The following is a 20,026-nucleotide window of genomic DNA, read 5'->3' as shown; positions in this document are numbered from 1 at the left end:
TTAAGGGGGGAGAATGTAATACCCGGTATAGTTATCACCTAATGACTATCAATAATTTAATTGATGAAGTCATTAGGGGATGATTAGTACTAAGCCACTTATTTAGTCTAAATTGGAGAGGAATTAACTAAATGAGTAGTAAGGGTATTCTAGGCATTTCACCTCCTAAGAGAGTTAACTAAAGTTTGATTTGGTTGACATTTCTTTGTGGGACAAACAAAATTCAGAATTTTGTGAGGGAGAGAAGAAGAGAAAACGTAAAAGGGAGGAGGAAAGAAGAAAGTCTCACAAGCTCCAAGTTATCATCATCTTGCATGCACCAAGAATCAACATCCTTCTCTTGTTTCTTCATCATCATCCTGCTGAACAGCTTCTCCATCATCATCAAGGTGAGTCTCTAGTTAGAGACTTGGAGTTTTGGGGACATTGTATGAAATTGGGGTTTATGGGGTTTTGATGAGTAATTCATGATTGAATGATGATAATATGTATGTACTCCTGTTAAATTCTGCTATAGACTGAGTATAATTGATTTTGGAATGTTGGGATGATTGGAGTTGGGTAGGGATTGAACTTAGAACACTTTGGGACTGGTTTTACGCAGAAAAATATGTATTTTTTTCAGTCTGAGCTGCAGGAAATCGATTCCCCTATATTGGAAATCGATTACTATCAAGAAAATGGAGATTTTGGACTTTCTGCGTGAAGGAAATCGATTTCCCCATATTGGAAATCGATTTCCTGAGACTGCGTTGGAAAAAAAAAAAGCAGAATTTGAAAATAGCGTAACTTGAGTTCTGTAACTCGGAATTAGGCGCCGTCGGAAGCGTTAGAAAGCTCTTCTAATGTTCTATTATTTAATGAAGTAAGAGCATTGTTTTATTGCAATGATTTAGGTTCAAAGATTGATACTCTAACATGTATAATATGTAATGATTACCACTTAGTCTGAATGGGAATTTTTCCAACTTCGGAAATTCATAACTTTCGGCTCATTCGTCCGTTTGACGCACACCTTGTACCGTTGAATAGCTTATAAGATACACTATCTAGGAAAATTAACCCTGATGCTAAAATATCATTTTTGGATAGATTTAACGCATATTCAGACTAACTGTTGGAAATAGAACTTTATGCTAATTTTCCCCAAAGTGCAGTCCCGTTCAATTTGGTGAACCGGGCGCCTCTTTAGGCTTATATGTCTTATGAATTGTGTTGATATTGTATGATACCATGTGTGACCGTGTATATACAAATTGCATGAATATGTACAATTGTTAAAATGCGTTATATGGAATGCTATATCGTGATATTTGTGCATCAACGAGTACGCAATGGGAATGATCTGGTGTATACTCGTTGCGTACGTCGTCATCTTTATGCATTGCATTAGTCCCCCTCCACGCGGGAATGATCTGGTGTATACTCCGTGGATGGCCACCAATGGGAATGATCTGGTGTATACTCATTGGTGGGAAGGGATAGCTAGGCATATTCACTGCTCTCAATGGGAATGATCTGGTGTATACTCATTGATCGGTGTGAGATATGTGGGTACTCGATGGGAATGATCTGGTGTATACTCATCGTGTTACCGGGGAAATGCTTGTACTCCATGGGAATGATCTGGTGTATACTCATTGTGTACTGTGTAAGCATTTCCTCTAGCGGGAAAACATCGGATGTAGGTACGATGAAATTGTGATACCATGTCGGTAAGATCACTTGTTTATTCACCTCTAGTGATGCCACATAGTAAATATCATTAGGTCCTCTCCGATGGGCTGGTACAAACATTGTGACGTGATTGTACTAGCGACTGCATACTTGTGTGTTGTTTGTGCGTTTGTTTGATTATCTCATTGGTTAGTCATGGGACTTCCAACGATGATAATACCCATATTGTGTATTTGTACCCGAACGGGAGGCAAAATCCGGATCCACGACAGATTCGTTGTTTGTATGTACCCTCTAGGACCGAGTGAACCCTTAAGATAGGGAGGCTCACTGAGATTTAGTAATCTCACCCCTTTCCAATAATCTTCTTTTTCAGGTGGTTCGAGGCAGGATAAAGGCAAGGGTAAGATGGATTAGACTTGCGATGGTGTTTCTTGATGATGTTCCTTATCGTTTTGTTCCCTTCAGCTATTTCTATTTTGGATGGTGTATAGTACTACTTGGGATTTATGTATCTTTTTGGCCATGATACATTCGGCTTTGTATTTGTACTACTACTCTTATGTGTTCCGCTGCTTATGTATGACTTTCGTGTACCAATTAATACCATATGCATGTTATCCTAGGCAATGATATGTGTGGGTTGTTACATTATTTATAAAAGTAAAATTATATTTTCAAATACTATGTTATTAGTTGATATTTAAAAAACTAAATGATTGCATAAATATTTTTATAAATAATGTGAAAACAAACTTAATATTTACATTTAGGAAAATATATGTTTGATCCAAATAATTATATATATAGAAAAACTATATTTATGTTCAAAATAAATATAAAAATATGTTTTTGTTTTAAAAATAATAAACTTTTTTCATAAAATAATTTTGTCTTTTTGTTTTTTTTTATTCTTGTTATTATATTTTAGAAACATATGCGCGTAATGTACATGTACCCTTAGGAACGCATGCGTATCCATACAAGAATTCGTGTGAACTCATGGATTATTACATTTTTTTGAACAATTAAAGAAAATAAAAGTAAATATATTTTAAGTTTTGTATAAATTTAAACACGGGCAAAATGTATTTATTTATGTTAGTATTATTAATTTATTTAATTAAAATAATATTTTCAAATACTATGTTATTATTTTATATTTATAAAACAAAATGATTGGATAAACTTTTTTATAAATAATGTCAAAACAAATTTAATGTTACAGACGGGAAAATATATGGTTGAATATTTGTATATATAGAAAAACTATATTTCTGCTCCATATATAAATAAATATATGTTTTTCTTTTTGAAATAATAAACTTTCTTGATTAAATATTTTTTTCTTTTTCTTTTTGTTTTTTTATTTTTTATTATATTTTAGAAACATATCCATGCCAGAATTTGTGTGAACCCATGAGTTATTACATTTTTTTGTACAGTTAAAGCAAATAAAAGTAAATATATTTTAAATTATGTATAAATTCAAACACGAGCAAAATGTATTTATTTATGTTACTAATATTTATTTACATAATTAAAATAACATTTTCAAATACTATATTATTAGTTGATATTTATAAAACAAAATGATTGCATAAATATTTGTTTTAAATAATGTCAAAACCAATTTAATATTTACATACGGAAAAATATATTGTTTATCCAAATATTTGTACAAATGGAAAAACTATATTTATGTTCCAAATATAAATAAAAAAATATTTTTCATTTAAAAATAATAAACAATTTCTTGGTTAAATAATAATATGTATTAGTATAAATATTAATATTTGTAAATAATAGTATTTATTATATTTATTATCACAAATATTTTTATTAGTATAAATAATAATATTTGTAAATCTTCAATTATTCAAGAACTATAAAACATATTTTTAATTTTTTATCTTCGGTTACTCAGAAACTGTAAAACAAATTCAAAAAATTTCTATCCTTCAGGAACTATATAAGAAATTCATTATCTTGCTATCCTGCAGAGATGTTTTATATGTTTTTTCAGAAACTATATAAAAAATTCAATATATTTTGATCCTTTAGGGATGATTTATATGTTCTTCAGGAACAATATAATATTTTTTGGCCATGCTTCATATGGGATGCTTTATAAAAGTGAATGAAATATCAAATATTTATCTAACAATTATTGGTTAAAAAGCACTTTTATGTTGTATAATTTTCAAAACTTTTTGAGGAGACACCTCAAGAAACCATTTTGTATTATCTAGTGTGCAAAACAAACTACATCTTGGGATGCTCCACCGTGAATGTATTAGCAGAAGCTGGTGGACACTTATAATGACAACCTCCGTTCACACAACATCCTTCCATACCAGGAAAACCAGGTATACAATCTGCATCATTTTTGCAAGAAGAAGAATACCAACAACTTCCTTTAACACAAGATCCTTTCTTATAAGAAGAACCTCCAGTTTGACAATCTTCATCATTTTTGCAAGGGCTTGCATCAAGTTCTCTTCCTTCTAGTTTTATGCACATATCTACATTGTATGAGACATAAGATTAATATCGTAGATATAACGTAAAAGATTCGTATATAAACCAAGACAATTTATTCAATTAGATCATTGATTATTACCTGATGTAAGGATGAAAAATGCCAGGAAAAAAATCACTGTGGAAGCAGGAATTCTTGTATTGGCCATTTTGTATATAGAACACATTGCATTCTATAGATACCTCGTGCTATTTATATATGAATATGGGGATATTGTACTTTACTATATATTAACTATTTTAATTTGAAATACTAGATATAAACATAAAATTTAATTTTTATATGACCAAATAATATATCCTTTTATTTTGGTCAAAAAATAATAATATTTTATTTTATTTTGGTCAAAAACTAATAATATATCTATAATATAAAAAAATTTACTGTTCTGGATTTTCCACAAATGCTCTTTTGTTGTCTTAGTCTAAATTAATATTATAGGGGTACAAAATGTCTTTTACCGATTTATTCAAATCAATTGGGTTATTGGGAACATAACTATAATTTAGTACATTTTTAAAAATCACTTTTTGTACCAGCACAAAAAACTATTGATTTGTGTTATTCGTGTTTCTTTTCAAACCTTTGGGTATTGATTTCTCCCACCACTTTTTCTTCTCTTCCTCCCAAATTTTAGAAAACCCCAATTACTTTTGACAAAAGCCTGCTCTTCTGTAGACATGAAGCTTCAAACACGCCACCTCTCTTGTCATTTCCACACAAACGTTTCATCGATCTCATTTGTTTTAGACTTCTCATTCTCTCTCCATAACATTGCAACATCAAACTTCTCTTCTAAATTTCTTCTCCTCTCAACTTTGTTATGGCAAGATCCTTTGAGAAAGAGGTATGTTTGTTGTTATTGGCTTTTAACTTCAAATTTAGGGTTTCATCTTCTGTCATTTTTCGCAAGGGTTATGGTTTGAGGTATCGATTTTCGTATGGTTAAGGTTTCGTATAGTTAGATTTTCTGGATATTGGTTTCTTTTGTAACATCCGGATTTTATTAATTATATTATTAATTATTTTGTTTGGTGTTTTATTAATTATTGAAGGTGTTTTGCATGTTGGCTGCATTATTGGTAAAACATACCTGGTTGATTGTGTATATGCAGGTTGCATATATGTGTGGAGCTAATACATGTTTTGTAGTGAATGTCATGATCGATTTCATGACATCCATGTGTGACAGCAGGAGCTGTTATTGTTTATTAATTGTGTTTCCTGATTTATCACTTTTATCTGTTTAGGAAACTTTTTATTGAGTGCTGCATATTTCGTCCAGAAGATCCTACTGACATCACATTGTGTAACATACAGTTGGCGTATGAATTAGGTTAACTTTGTTAACCCTAATGTGTTTCTTAAAAAGCCCAAGGCCCAAGACTGCATATAAAAAGAACTGCAATCCTAATTTGGAACGCAGGCAGAAGATTGTATATTGTGAAGAACAGATGTTATGTAATTGTCTCTTGTGATCCATGCTATTATCTTTGATGATTGCGTTGGAATTAGTTTGTGTTTTCATTGTGTCACTCTAACATTTTAAGCACGAGTGTGTGTCTCTTGATTGAAGCTTTTAAGCAGATCAAGGTGTGTTTTTGAAGTGTGTCTTCTATCTGTAATTGTTTATTGTGTATGTGTAATCATTGCTATGATTGAGGGGGAGTGAAATGGAGATATTCCATATCTAGGTAGAACCTAGGTAGAAGGTTCATTGGGTAGTGATTAAGTGATAAGTTGTAAACGGGGGAGTTTAGCTTTGAATTGATACTACTGATAGTGGACTTCATCCCTGGCTTGGTAGCCCCCAGAGTAGGTTGTTTGAACCGAACTAGGTAAATAATTCTGTGTGTTCTTTACTGTTTTATGCTGTTTGTTATTATTGTCTGTGCTACTTAATTGTGGATGTCATAACATCCAGTTTGACATCGAGCGTGTGTTACTAGTATTTTCAATTGGCATCAGAGCAGGCACCCTGCCTCTTTACATCTGGGTGAGATATAGGGATAACAAAATTTTGGTACTATGGAGAAGGAACTGTTAGTGTTTGGAAACAGACCACCTATCCTGGATGGCTCTAACTATGACTACTGGAAACCTCGTATGGTAGCAGTCATTAAGTCAGTAGACAGCAAGGCCTGGAGAGCTGTTGAAAATGGATGGAAACATCCTGAGAAAATTATGGAAGATGGAACCACTGTTCTAATTCCTAAAACTCAATGGAGCAAATCTGAAGAAGAGTTAGCGTTGGGCAATTCCAAGGCCCTAAGTGCACTGTTCAATGGTATTGACAAAAACATCTTCAAACTTGTACAACACTGTGAGTTGGCTAAAGAAGCTTGGGATATTCTCAAAACATCACATGAAGGCACGTCCAAGGTAAAGATGTCGAGACTTCAAATACTTACCACTAAGTTTGAAAATCTCAAGATGAAAGAGGATGAAACCATTTATGAGTTTTACATGAATGTCCGCGAGATTTCAAACAACTCTGCAGCCTTAGGTGAGAAAATTGTTAGAACAAGATTTGTTCTGATCAATATTCTTAGTTTTGATGATAACAATATATATGAATTTTGTATAAGACAATGTGGTACTCTAATCCTATGCATTTTCCATTTCAGGAAATATATATAGAGTATGCACAATTCAGCGCTAAGAAGCTATGGCTCAAGAAGTTCAAGATTGCAACATAAGAACATGCTCTCGCAAGACATCAGAAGATGGTCAAGCAGAATCAGAACATGGTCTATTGAAGCATCAGAAGAACATGAGTTCAGAAGCAGAAGCATTGAAGTTCTTATAGTATCACGCTAGAAGCACTTCAAAGTCAGAAGACAAGAAGATGCTCTGCACCAAGCTGTATTGACTCTGAATATTCAAACGTTGTATCAACAAATATAAGAATCAGAATCAAGTACAAGATGGCAGGCTACGCTGACTGACAAAAGGAACGTTAGAAGCTATTAAAGGCAAAGTCAGTAAAAGCAGGAAAAGCAAGGCTCGAGGTAGTTGACAAAAGAGTGAAACATTAAATGCAATGTTGTACGGAACACGCAAAGCATTAAATGCCTCCCAACGGTCATCTTCTCAGAATGCCTATAAATATGAAGTCTCGGATCAGAAGCAAGGTTACAACTCCTTAACGCACAAATGCATAACTTGCTGAAACTCTGTTAAATCCGAAAGCTATCAAACGTCATCTTCAACCTCACATATCTTGTAACAGTTAGTGAGTGTTAAGCTTAGAACTTAAGAGAAATGTCACAGTTGTGATTACAGCTTTATAAGAAGCACTTTGTACTCTTGTAATAGAATTTACATTCATTTGTAAAGGTTCCTAGAGTGATCGGTTGATCAGTATACTCTAGAAGACTTAGAAGTTGTCTAAGTGGTTGTGTTCCTAGAGTGATCAAGTTGTGATCAGTATACTCTAGAAGACTTATAAGTTATCTAAGTGGAAAACCATTGTAATCAAGTTTGATTAGTGGATTAAATCCTCAGTTGAGGTAAATCACTCTAAGGGGGTGGACTGGAGTAGTTTCGTTAACAACGAACCAGGATAAAAATCATTGTGCAATTGTTTTTATCTTAATATTTTTTAAAGTCACACTTATTCAAACCCCCCTTTCTAAGTGTTTTTCTATCCTTCAATTGGCATCAGAGCGCCGGTTCTAAGGTGCAAGCACTTAACCGTGTTAGAAAAGATTCAGGAAGAGAAAAATGCTAAGTTAAGATGGTTGAGACTTCAAACCCAACATCTACATCTGGTTCTACTGAACAGTACAATGGAAATGGTAACAATGGTTACACTAGACCACCAATATTTGATGGTGAAAACTTTGAATATTGGAAAGATAAACTGGAAAGTTATTTTCTTGGTTTAGATGGTGACCTTTGGGACTTGCTTGTGGATGGTTACAAACATCCTGTGAATGCTGCTGGTGTATTGTTGTCCAGAAAAGAAATGAGTGATGATCAGAAGAAGCAATTCAAAAATCATCACAAAGTACAGTTGACTTTTTAGACCAAAAACCCTAATTTAGCAACTTTGAATCTTGTTGATTTTGAAGCTTTCCTTGATGAATCACGATAAATTCTTGATCAATTGATTAATGTCACTTCAAAATGAGGATGTTGATCAAAAATGAGGAATCTTGACTGTACTTTGACCACAGTTGACTTTTAGGTTAAACTAGTCGACTATTGATTATCTGAGCAATTGACTGAGCAATCTTTGGAATTGAAGCTTGAATTTTGGAATGGGGATAGTTTGAAACCTAATAAGCCATATGAAATCCATTGGATACCTTGATTAATCAATTTTCTTAAGAGAATGCAAAACCCTAGTTCATGAGGTCTTTGATTAGGAGAGTGTGCCTTAGGTTAGCCCTTGAGCCTTGAATCATTGTATGAGTTTGAAAGTGAAATGAGATGGGAAAATTTTGGGGTATGACACTCTCATCTAATTGAGTTTCAAGAGCATAGTCAACCTGCTGAGTAGCATCCACAAACTCACTTTCAGAGGAATCTTCAGTCCCTAAGTTAACCAAACTTGGAGGCTTAAGGATTGGCACCAGAATGGCGTCATTATTCACATTATTAATAGCCTCAATCTCCTTGTTCTTGTCCGTGTGAACCACATATTTCCCATTAGGGAGGTTGTCTTCAATAACCACTAAATTGGTGTTAATAGGATTGTTGCCTTCCTCTTCATTTGCCTCAATGCTATGATCCTCAAGAGTTACTTTAGAATTTTCTCCTGGGATGAATCTTTTCCCCGTAGGGATGTAGGTAGTTTTGTCTTTCTTTGATAGAGGTTCCTTTCCTTTCCCACTATCTTTCTCCTTTCGCTTGCAATTAGTGATAGAGTGTCCAATACATTTACAGAACATGTAGAAATCAGAAATTTTTTCATACTTTATATCTACAAAAAAAGCAAATCCAACCCTCTCAACAAGGATTTTATAACTTAGCTCTTTGGTAAGGTCCAGGTCAACCAAAATCCGGACAAAATGCCCAAAAGGTCGTTCAAACGCGGATTTGTTAGACGCAAAGTAAATACAAATTGGTGTATCAATGCTGCTAGCAATAGCGAATAGAATCTTGGGTCTCCAATACTCCTGTGAGAGACCATGGACTCTTATCCAAACCTGTGTCGAGGTTTGCTTCAGTGTAGAGGGAACTAAATCCTTTGTCCAAGGGAACAATTTCAAGATTCCATTTGGTATAGACCAAGCATTAACAGATCTAAGACGTTGCATATCCTCAAGTGAAGAGAAGGCAAATTCGAAGAAACCTTTACCTAAGGAGGTCACGCCCCATTTTCCAATTGAAGGCCATACTTCGAGAAGTTTTTTTTCACACTCGGTACTGTGAGCGGTTGTGAGCCTTTGGACCAGACCACACGTCCATGAAAGTGGTGTTTGCAGGCCTCAACCCCCAGAGCATATTCATCTTCCGGAATAGTGATAGCTAGCCTATCACCTTTTAGGTAAGGCGTGGGCAGCTGACTCAGAGGAATGTCACACACGTTATTGGATACCACTGAAACAAAGGATTTGACTTTAAGAGAGCTAGCAGCTTTTGGTTGCTCATTGATGGGTTTTGAGTTTTCTACCCCTGTGTTAGTTTCCGGAAAAAGCAAGGAGACATCCATTAGAACGGATTGCAAAGAGGTAAGAGTGGAAAGAAGGAGGAATGGAGTGAGAAAGAGGAGGAGGAAGGAGATCAGCGGCCATGCAACTAGTCGTTATCAGTCAAAACTAAGGCAACTAGCCGTTATCGGTGCTCATGTTTCTCTTTAACATTTGCACATGGAGATAGTTGTTTTTCTTTTCTGTCTTTTCCACCTTTACAAGATATTTTTACCCTCTTTTGTTTTGTCTGATGCAGAAAAATAAATAGACTAGAAAATGAGATGAATTTATTTATTGTTTGATAGTAGAGTAAATAGAAAGAGAGATAGATAAATACATTTTCTCTTATTTGGTTATATAGACAAAAATACAAAAAAAAAAACACAAATTAACATAAATTTCCATTACTTGCATAAATAAGAAAATTTACAATTGCATGGTGATACTCTAAGTCCCCAACATCCAACATACTAAACTAAGGTTGCTCACAATAAATTTGAGACCAACAATCCTAATATGGCGGGTGGTATTAATTTCTACCTTTTCCAATTTAGCAAAATACTGACATAAATCATAAATCACCATAATTAATTAAGGGTCATGCTAATAAAGTGTCTCAAGAAATTCTTTAAGATTTTTATCTAAAAATATATATTTTTTCAATTAATTATTTTAATTTTTAATATATTAAATATAAGTTTTTTAATGAAACATATATCTTTGCTCCTTAAAAGAAGTTAATTATTTTTATTTTGGCTTAAATACACTTTTCGTCTCTGTAAGTTAGCGTGTTTTTGATTTTCGTCCTGTAAGTTATTTTTTTGGGTTTTAGTCCTTATATTTCAGTTTCACGTTCGTTTTAATCCCTAAAATCAAAATCAGCAGGAAATTTCACAAGAAAATCCGCAGGTAACCTGCAGATTTTCCTGCGGATTTTGACTTTAGCGACTAAACCTCAAGCAAAAAGTAAGATATAGGGTCTAAAACCCAAAAAAATAACTTACAGGGATGAAAATCAAAAACACGCTAACTTACAGGACGAAAAGTATATTTAAGCCTTTTATTTTTAATATATTGAATATAAATATTTTTAATAAAATATCTACCATATAAGAAAATAATATGGTTTGGAAAATTCTATAGTAACTTTTTATTTTTATCCCAAAATTTAATTTTGTGAGGGTAATTTGTGTCATATATTTGATTGAAAGAAATTAATGACATTATCTTTGAAAAATGATGTTTTTGCACTTTCTATGTTCAATCTTTCAAATTCTCTGCTATGCATTTGTAATGATGGACTGTTTCATTAGCAATGCTTCTAAAGGTTTGTATCTTCCACCCTATAAATATGAATACAATGAGAAGAAATTAAAATAAATATGTAATGTAAGTTGTTCTCTTTATCATGTTGCACTTTTTTTATGTTAATGTTTTATACTATTAGCTCGCATTGCATTTTTGCTATAAGACATTATTATTTATTTTATATTTTGTTTTTATATAGATCTGAATCGTTGTCTCTCATTGAATACTAAACTTTTCTTTCTGATTATTATAATTCCTAAATAAATTGAACATTGAATTAAGGTGAAAAGTTTTAGACATTACTTCAACCATAAATAAAACCAAAAGAGGAAGAAAAGTCATATGCATAGTATCGAGTAAATTCTTTTGTAATTTTTTATTTCTTTGTAATCGATTTTTTTTATATAAAAATAGAAAATTATGATATGTTGGATTCATTCAAATCAAAGAGAAAATGATTTATTCTTCTGTGTGTGCAAAAACTTGTCTTTTGTTTTTTTTTTTTTTCCGGAAATGCTAACGAGTGTGTTTGGGACATTCTTTAAGTGATTAAAGTAATACATTTTTATTGAAATGCGTGTATTTAATGTATTAAAAGTGTATTGAAAATTGAAATCTTAAATTTTATAAAAAATATTTTTTTTATTTAATATGTTTAAAGACTGCCTTGAGGGAACCGGTTATTAAGACCCTTAATTTTATGATGTTATTTTAAGTATATTAGTGAAGAATTTTATGATGTTATTTTAAGCATATTAGTGAAGGAAGCTAGGTGTATGGCTGAAGGTGTGTGTATTTTAGGTGTAGGTGTTGAGTATGACTGCAATTCAAAAAAATTTACACCATCTGTTTTTTTCCATTTAATATTGAACTACATGCCAAGAAGATTTGATGCAGCAAAAAGGATATGGTATCATGGGAATATTTGGGAAATATAACTTTGGAATATTTTTAAATTTATTGCTACATGTATTTATTGTGTAGTTATTATTATAACAATTTAATCAAATTAAATTATCTCAATAAATAGAGAAAGTAATATTATATTTTAAATTTATGAAATAAAAACAATATTATTATAATATTATATAATTAGTCCATATATTTTCAAAACATTTAATTTAATATATAAACTTGGCAAATGTATAGTACCCGGTTATGTAAAGTATTTTAAGTGTCGTTTTAGAAGAGATTTTTTGTTTTTATTTAAGTGTCGTTTTTATAGTTTAATGTTATACTCTTACTTTTGTTAATTATACTCTTACTTTTTCAATAACATCACTTTACATTTTCTGTAAAATTAATTATTTTCTCAATTAGTTATTGGAAAAAGAGAGTGTATGATTGAATTTATTTGGAAAGAGAAAATAAAAGAGGGTATAATAAAAAAAATAACTACAACAATCCACTATCTTTATTGAAGAGTTTTTTTTTTTTTTTTGCTAAAACGACACTTAAAAAGAAACGGATGAGGATGGAGTATTAAATTTTCAAATAGTCAGATTTTGATATTGATCAAAAGAATATAGTTAATTAATTGTCATTAATATTTATAAAATTAATAATTATTTGTCAAATTAAAATTAATAAATATTTTATTACTTACATTTTTTTTAATAAAGAAGAGGTAAAGTTTGTCTTAATTTAATTGGAATAACCATGAAGTTATTAAATTTATTTTTTAATTTCAAAATTGTTTAGTAGAGTTATTTTAACTGAAATTAAAATCATAAATATGTGAAGCAAAATTAAAAGTGTTTATAACAAGAGAGAGTGTATATTTTAGTATTGAATTATATTTTAAATTATTAAGCGTTATTCATTTCCACCATAATTCTGCCTTGTGAAATTAAAAAAGCGATTCTTAAAGTTTTCATACAAAGAAATAAAACTTCTTTTAATATTAACCATATAATAAAAAATTATTTTAATATTCTTTATATTCATTTTTTTTAGTGATAATTATAAAAATCAAATATATATACTTTTTAAATGATCTGAAATACATTATTAAATTAATTTTATAAATTTGACTATAATTAAAGAAAATCATTCCGACCGACTCCTATCATTATTATAATTAAATTATTATTTTTTAAATTTAGGTAATTTATAATTCTCTTTATTGTAATTAATTTCTTATAATTAAATTTAGACAAAATATTCTTTTTGGTCTCTTATGTTAACTTCGGGGTTCATTTTGGTCTCTTAACTTAAAAAGTGTCATATAGGTCCCTTAACTCTCCAAAAGGTATCATTTTAATTTTTTTGTCATATTAGTAACTGATTTAGGCGACCGGTTTTTGAGTTTTTTCGTCGCTAATGTGACAAAAATAACTAAAATGACACATTTTGAAAAGTTAAGGGACCAAAATGACACTTTTTAAAGTTGACATGGGACCAAAAACATTGGTTAGAGGACTCTTCAAAGTTTCTAAAAAGTCCTAGAACTCCTCCATACCTTAAAAATTGAGGGAAATATGCCTTGTCAAAGTTGGACAAATTTGAGAAGGAAAATGTGAAGGAAAAGGATTCAAAATGAATTTCTTTGCAAAGGGGCCCAAATTTTTTTTGGCCCAATCTTGATCCTCAAGTATCCAAGAGTTTTAAAATCATTTGCCACGAAAATATATGATTTATTTGATTTATTATGATTTTTATTTCAATTAAAAAAGGAATTAAAATCAAGCAAATCAAAGAAAAATCAAATACTTGGTAAAAGATATGATTTGGAGTCAATTTAATCATCAAAATATCACAAAATCACATCTAATTTCGTGCAAGGAAGATTGGATAAAAAAAAGATTGAAATTGGACCTAATTTAGAAAGTTTGAAATCATATTTCAATCAAATTTTTATTGATTGATTTAGTGAGATTTATTCAGGTTTTAGTAACATAATTCACTCTTCTATATATACATAACAGTACCAGATGCAAGGGTTAGACAATTGTTGCAGGAAAGAATACAAACCCGAGCTCTAAAAAATCAATAAAATCTCAAACACTAATTCTGAGTTACAGGTCAATTCAAGGTGTTTGGTTGATTCTAATAGGTTCCTGAGGTGTCAAGGAAGCTTTTCCAATCGAATTCAAGGCTTTAAACACTCCGAGTCACCTACAATTGCTCACGGTTTGCATACTTTCAAACCTCATCGATCTCAATCATTCATGCATCCTAACTGAATTTCGTTTGCATAATTATGTTTATATTGTTGCTTTGCTGGTTTCTGGAAAATTAATTAAGTATTTATGCGTGTTTTAACCGGATACCATAGTTAGGGTTTAGAGCTTTGATTTGGGGCTTTTTGTTTAAGCCAAAATCAGGATAAATCGATGCCATGATCATGCTCAGGGACTCTGGACGATCCCTTTGACGTGGTCGCGCCAAATTTTCGTGTTGTTTTGGGGCTCTTTTGATTTTTACAGGTGTAGAAAGTATGGTTCTATTATAGCGTCTATGCAAAAGCGGTGTAAAAAGGCATGTTACAGGTTTTTGGTGAAGAAGACGACAAGGTGTCGTCGCGTAATTGGCCGGTTTGAATCCTTTTGCGCGCGCGTTTCTTTTCAACAGCCAGAAGGATCCGGTGTGCCCAGTGTTATGTGCGTATCATGCATCTTCAAATTTCATCCTTCAGATCATGCCCTTGCCAGATCCTACGCATCTAAGTGTGCAAGTCCACCATATCCCCACGCGCGCTGCCACACTAAATAAAAAGTTAAGTTTTTTCTAAATTTTTTTATTTATTATTACACAATTCCGTTTTTATTAATATATATATATATATATATATATTAATATATATATATATATATATATATATATATATATATATATATATATATATATATATATATATATATATATATGGCATATCAATGGTTCAGATTCATTCTCACATTCTCATATAAATATGGCATTCTCATATGATATGCCATATATATATATATATATATATATATATATATATATATATATATATATATATATATATATATATATATATATATATACAAATATTTTTTTTAAAATTCTTTTTTTAAACATAATAAATAAATATTTATTTACTTATTTTGTTATTATTAAGTAATTCTAATTATTTTAAATTGATTTTAATTTATTTAAATTATTTGTAAAATTAAGCAAAAATCTTTTAATTGATTAAAAATAAATATTAGGGTTAGATATTTAATCGAAACCTGATTTTCACTGATTTAATTAATTAGGTTGAAAAATCAACAATTAATTAAATTGATTTTATTTATTCTGTTAATCATATTAATTCGTACCCTAATCAGGGTTTACAAAGATTGTGCCTACACTGAAAAAGTTTTCCTTGTGCAATTTTTTCAGGGTCATCATCAGGCTTCCCCCGACTACGCGCCACGTCAATCGAGAAGCTAAGTCCTATTTTATACTTATTTAAAATATTTGTTTTTTCCTCTTTTTATCAAATTAGGGTTTATTATCAAATGCCAATGAACTGTCCCTACACTCACCCCTTTGTTGTTATTTTTCCTTTTCCAATTTTCAGGGTTAGCCAGCCGGTCAAAGCTCGATTAGTCGGTAACCCTAAAACTTATTTTATTTTAATCTCTTTTTAAATTATTACTTATGTCAGACCTACTGCTTTGTTGGGGTTTTCTTATTGCTTTTTCCCCTTCCCCATGGTTTATCATGTAACTGCTTCTGGTTTGTATTGCTTGGCCTTGAAGGCACTTAAACTGTTATGCATTATTGTAATACGGTGAACTGACTTTTTATCGAAATGTCGCGGTTAAGCAAGAGTCGCCACCGACTTTTATTTTATCCAATTAGAAAGGCTAAAAGAAAAGGAAAAGACCTTTTAAATATTTTGAGTTCGGGGGGTAAGTTATACAAAGGAAAGGTGTAAAGCACCCTTTGCATCCATGGTTATCCATGGGCTCTTAATTGCTTAACTCACTTTGTTTTCAAAATGTTTGAATTGTTTGAAAAGTAGGGTGTGAATAGTAAAAACTTTGAAGAAGAACTTTAGCTTGTAAATAAGCGTAGTCTTTTTTAATTTAGTTTTTGAAAAGAAGTGGGAAAAGATTTTTAACTTTGAATTTGAATGGAGCAAGCAATTAAAAACAACTACCCTAAGTTTGAAAAAAACGTTCTTTTAGCTTTTCAGGACGAAAGGGTCTATCCATACCATAAGAGGGCAGGAAGTCTTTCAATTGGATGTTAAGGGTCATCGAGGTTTATCGTTCGCCACAAGACTGTCCCTGCCATAAAGAGGGCAGGTAGTCTAAGGGAAGGATAGAATAGTCATTAATCTTTTTAGGCATCATGCGAGGATACCTTAGCAATTGGGAAAATCATCTTATTTTTCTGAGGCAACATCGAGGGACCAGATGATTTTTAATCTTTAAGGCAACCTTGCTTTAGGTATCCTCGGAATCGAGGGACTTTGACTATTTAGTATTGTTAGAGGTAGGGATGGCAAAACGGTCCGGGGTCCACCGGGCCGCCAGCGCACCCGCCAAAAAATGGCGGGTTGGGTTGGGATTTTAGGCTCGCCGCTCGCCAAAGTCCGCTCCGCCAAAACCCGCCGCCCGCCATACCCTCCCCGCCAAAGCCCGCCGCTCGCCAAAACCCGCTCCTCCTCCAAAACTCACTATTTTTTTAGTTAATTCTAGTAATTGCAATTCTTGATGGTTTATTTTATACATTTATTTATAAATATATCTAATATTTTTTAGAGTAAATTTGTTAAAAAATTACTTTTATAAAAAATTGTTTTAAAAAATAAGTGAAAAGTTTAATTAAAAGGTAAAAAGAAGCATATTAATCTATTAAAAAATATAAATAAAAATAGGCGGGTAAGCCCTCCAACCCGCCATCTTGGCGGGGCGGGCATGATTTTGATGCCCATTTTACTTGGCAGGCATGCCCGCCCCGCTCGTTTTTTGGCGGGCATAAGGCGGGGCGGGCGGCAGGCGGGGCGGGCGGCCCGTTTTGCCACCCCTAGTTAGAGACAATAGAATTATAAGGCAATAGGCAACAAAGGCAACAAGATGGATTACCCTAAAGGTGTGTGGGTGCAACAATCACGTGGTTAACTTCGATGACATTTATCTTGTAAATTAGTGATCTAGGTTCAGTTAATAGTCTTGCACTCCCTAAATTACTAACCATGCAGTTTAATATAAACAATATTAAAGGCAGAAATTAAACGTTCCTACGCTATTACAATAAACACCTGTGGGCAGAAATTTAAAGGCGGAAATTAAAAGGCAGAAAATAAAAGGCCCTAATTACTATTACATCAAAATTGAATAAGCGACCTATACACCTTCTAGAATTTAAATAACAAAATTAAATAAATAGAAATTAAAGGCAAAAAAACATTAAACATAATGCATTCGACAATCACAGAATAAGGGATGAGAAGAGAAATTGCGCACTTTTAGAAATTCAAGGTTTGAAGGCAAATGAGGTGTTCATGGTGATAAATCCTAAATCTTAAAGGTTACCCTAAAATTTATTTATTATTATTTAACAAACCTAAAATTAAAACTAATTTAAATTATTATTATATTATTAATCTAAATAAAATAAAAAGTTATAAAAGATTTTTTAAGAGTTTTTATAAAAAACCCTAAAGAAAACTATGTTAAAAAAGAATATATTGGCTTAATTAAAAGAGAGAAGAATAAAAATAAAAATAAACAAACATGGGCGTTTGGGTTCGTATGTGACAAGCCTTGCTAGTATATGACGGGACTGCGCCTTCAGAGACCATTAGATTTAGCTTTGTGTTGATCTGGCGGTGATAACAGCAAGGTTTATCATGGACGCACGCTAGCTAATTTCATTGAATCTATAGGGAAACTCATGCAAAAGTGTGAAAATAAAATAACCGCAAGACACCAGGATAGAACCTAGGTCTTGCAGTTTACAGGTTTCTTACCATTTGAGCTATCACGATTAGTTGTTGTCGCACGCTCGCGAAAAATGAACAGAGTCGCCACCAATATATTTATCCCATAAGGGAAAGGAATATCAGAAAACCTAACAAAGGAAGGAACAGGGTCTTGCGACCAGAGAATCAAGGTACGGGAGTCGGTTAAGCAAGGGGAAGGTACTAGCACCCCTCGCGCCCATCGTACTCGATGGTATCCACCTATGTTTGTTTCTATCTAAAGGGTGTGTACTATGTCTATGTCTATATGCGAATGAATGCAAAAAGAAATACGGGGAAAAGAAGGAATTATTTACAAGTGTGCTCGTTCAAGCCCCGCGACTTGATGCCTACGTATCCTTTTCAGGAATCAGAGCGCCGTAGTTCGGCTCCATAGTTTTGTTTGTTTTTGTGTTTTTTAGTTGGGCGGAGTTAACGCTCGCGCTCTTGCATAAGGGATCGACCTAGGACGCAATAGAGCGGAGATAACAATGCCCTTAAGAAAGGAGAGAAAGAGAGAGAGTTTGAGTGTTTCGAGGAAATCCCTAAAGCAAGGGAAACTCGAGTTACTCTTTGGTTTGTGTCTTTTAGAATTTGGGAACTTAAACCCGAATGGAACCCTAAAGCAAGGGAGATCCAAGCACTCGAATGATTCCCTAAAGCAAGGGAGATCCAAGCTTCCATTCCCTTTTTAAGAATTTTCACTTTGATTATTAGTGTTTTAAGTATTTTCTTTGTATTTTTTAAAGGGATTTTATTTGAATATTTGTTAGATGTTTTAGTGTTGTAAAAGAAAAAGAATGAAAAAGTGGGGGACTAGCCTAATTTCTAAGCCTAGAATTATTGTTTGAAAGGGAAATTCTAAGTCTAAACTATGTTATGATGGAAAGGAAACATACTATAAAAGGAGCATACTAATGATATTAACAAAATAGGCCAAAAATATGGCCAAAAGCGAGCAACAATTATCACACAACAATTATATGAAAATAACATGGAAATGATACAAAAAACAATTCAAGAATTAGTGCGAAATTAAAATAAAAAATACTACTATTTTTTATGACTTTTTATGGGAGCAACGAACTACAAAGTGCCAAATTAAACTAGCCTAAAAATCTATTATGGAAACTAGTATTTTTTGAGTTTTTTATATGTCAACAATTTGTCAAAGTCTAAAAAACATAGGAGGAAAATCTAAGTACAAACCTAAATCCTACTAATTTTTTTAATGTGAATCAGGGGGGGTGTTAATTGCAGTTAAGGGTGTAAAGGGTAAATGGTGCGCAGGGCCCAAATGATTGGCCCAGGAGAGTTTTTGTAGCAAACAGAAAAAGTAAAGGTGAGTATATGGGCCAGATGGGGGCGTACTCAGCAATTCGTGGCAGGGCCTAATAGATGAGTTTTTTGTTCAGATTCTTTTTCTTGCAAAAACGGTAGCACGGGCCAAAGGGGTGTGCAGATTGCAATTCGTGGCCCAGTTGAATTTATTTGATCCATTTCACAGATTTTTATAGACAATGATAATTCACTTAAAAAAAAGATTAAATTAAAAATAGAAATGGGATTAGGGTTCAGTATGTGACCTTTGGACTCCCTTCATTCAGACGTGCTTGCGACGTTCCCAATTCTCTTCACTCAACGAACTCAGCGGCGGCGCCCTCTTTCGTCTCCGATCGAAGACTCCTAACGCCACCGTGAACAATCTCGATCGTCTTTCTCCGATCTTCTTTCGTCATGAACGTACACGCTTCCTCTTCTACTTAAGACTCTGAACAAACTTCTTCTCCTTTCTTCCGCGTGCGACGGCGCCGGCATTTCCGATCGACGTTCTCCGTGAGTTGCGCAAATAAAACTCTTTCACCGATTTCATCCTTTTCCGATTACGAATCCCCGTCAATTTGAAGCCTTGGTGTGAAGATCGAAGCG

At 32.6% G+C, this 20,026-nt stretch overlaps 1 protein-coding gene across 1 annotated transcript; it reads right to left on the bottom strand.

The window, feature by feature from the left end:
• Window positions 1-3,795: 3,795 nt before the first annotated feature.
• LOC131646485 (uncharacterized) lies at window positions 3,796-4,367 on the bottom strand. The gene is made up of 2 exons (XM_058916514.1): window positions 4,301-4,367; window positions 3,796-4,202 (listed from the first exon to the last, which is right to left on the bottom strand). The coding sequence occupies exons 1-2, from the start codon at window positions 4,365-4,367 to the stop codon at window positions 3,943-3,945; spliced, it is 327 nt and encodes a 108-aa protein (XP_058772497.1). The 3' UTR covers window positions 3,796-3,942.
• Window positions 4,368-20,026: the final 15,659 nt, after the last annotated feature.

Source organism: Vicia villosa, linkage group LG2 (genome assembly GCF_029867415.1).
Source record: "Vicia villosa cultivar HV-30 ecotype Madison, WI linkage group LG2, Vvil1.0, whole genome shotgun sequence".
NCBI lineage: Eukaryota > Viridiplantae > Streptophyta > Magnoliopsida > Fabales > Fabaceae > Vicia > Vicia villosa.
The sequence above is the reverse complement of the archived record's forward strand: the minus strand, read 5'-3'. Positions and strand labels throughout refer to the sequence as shown.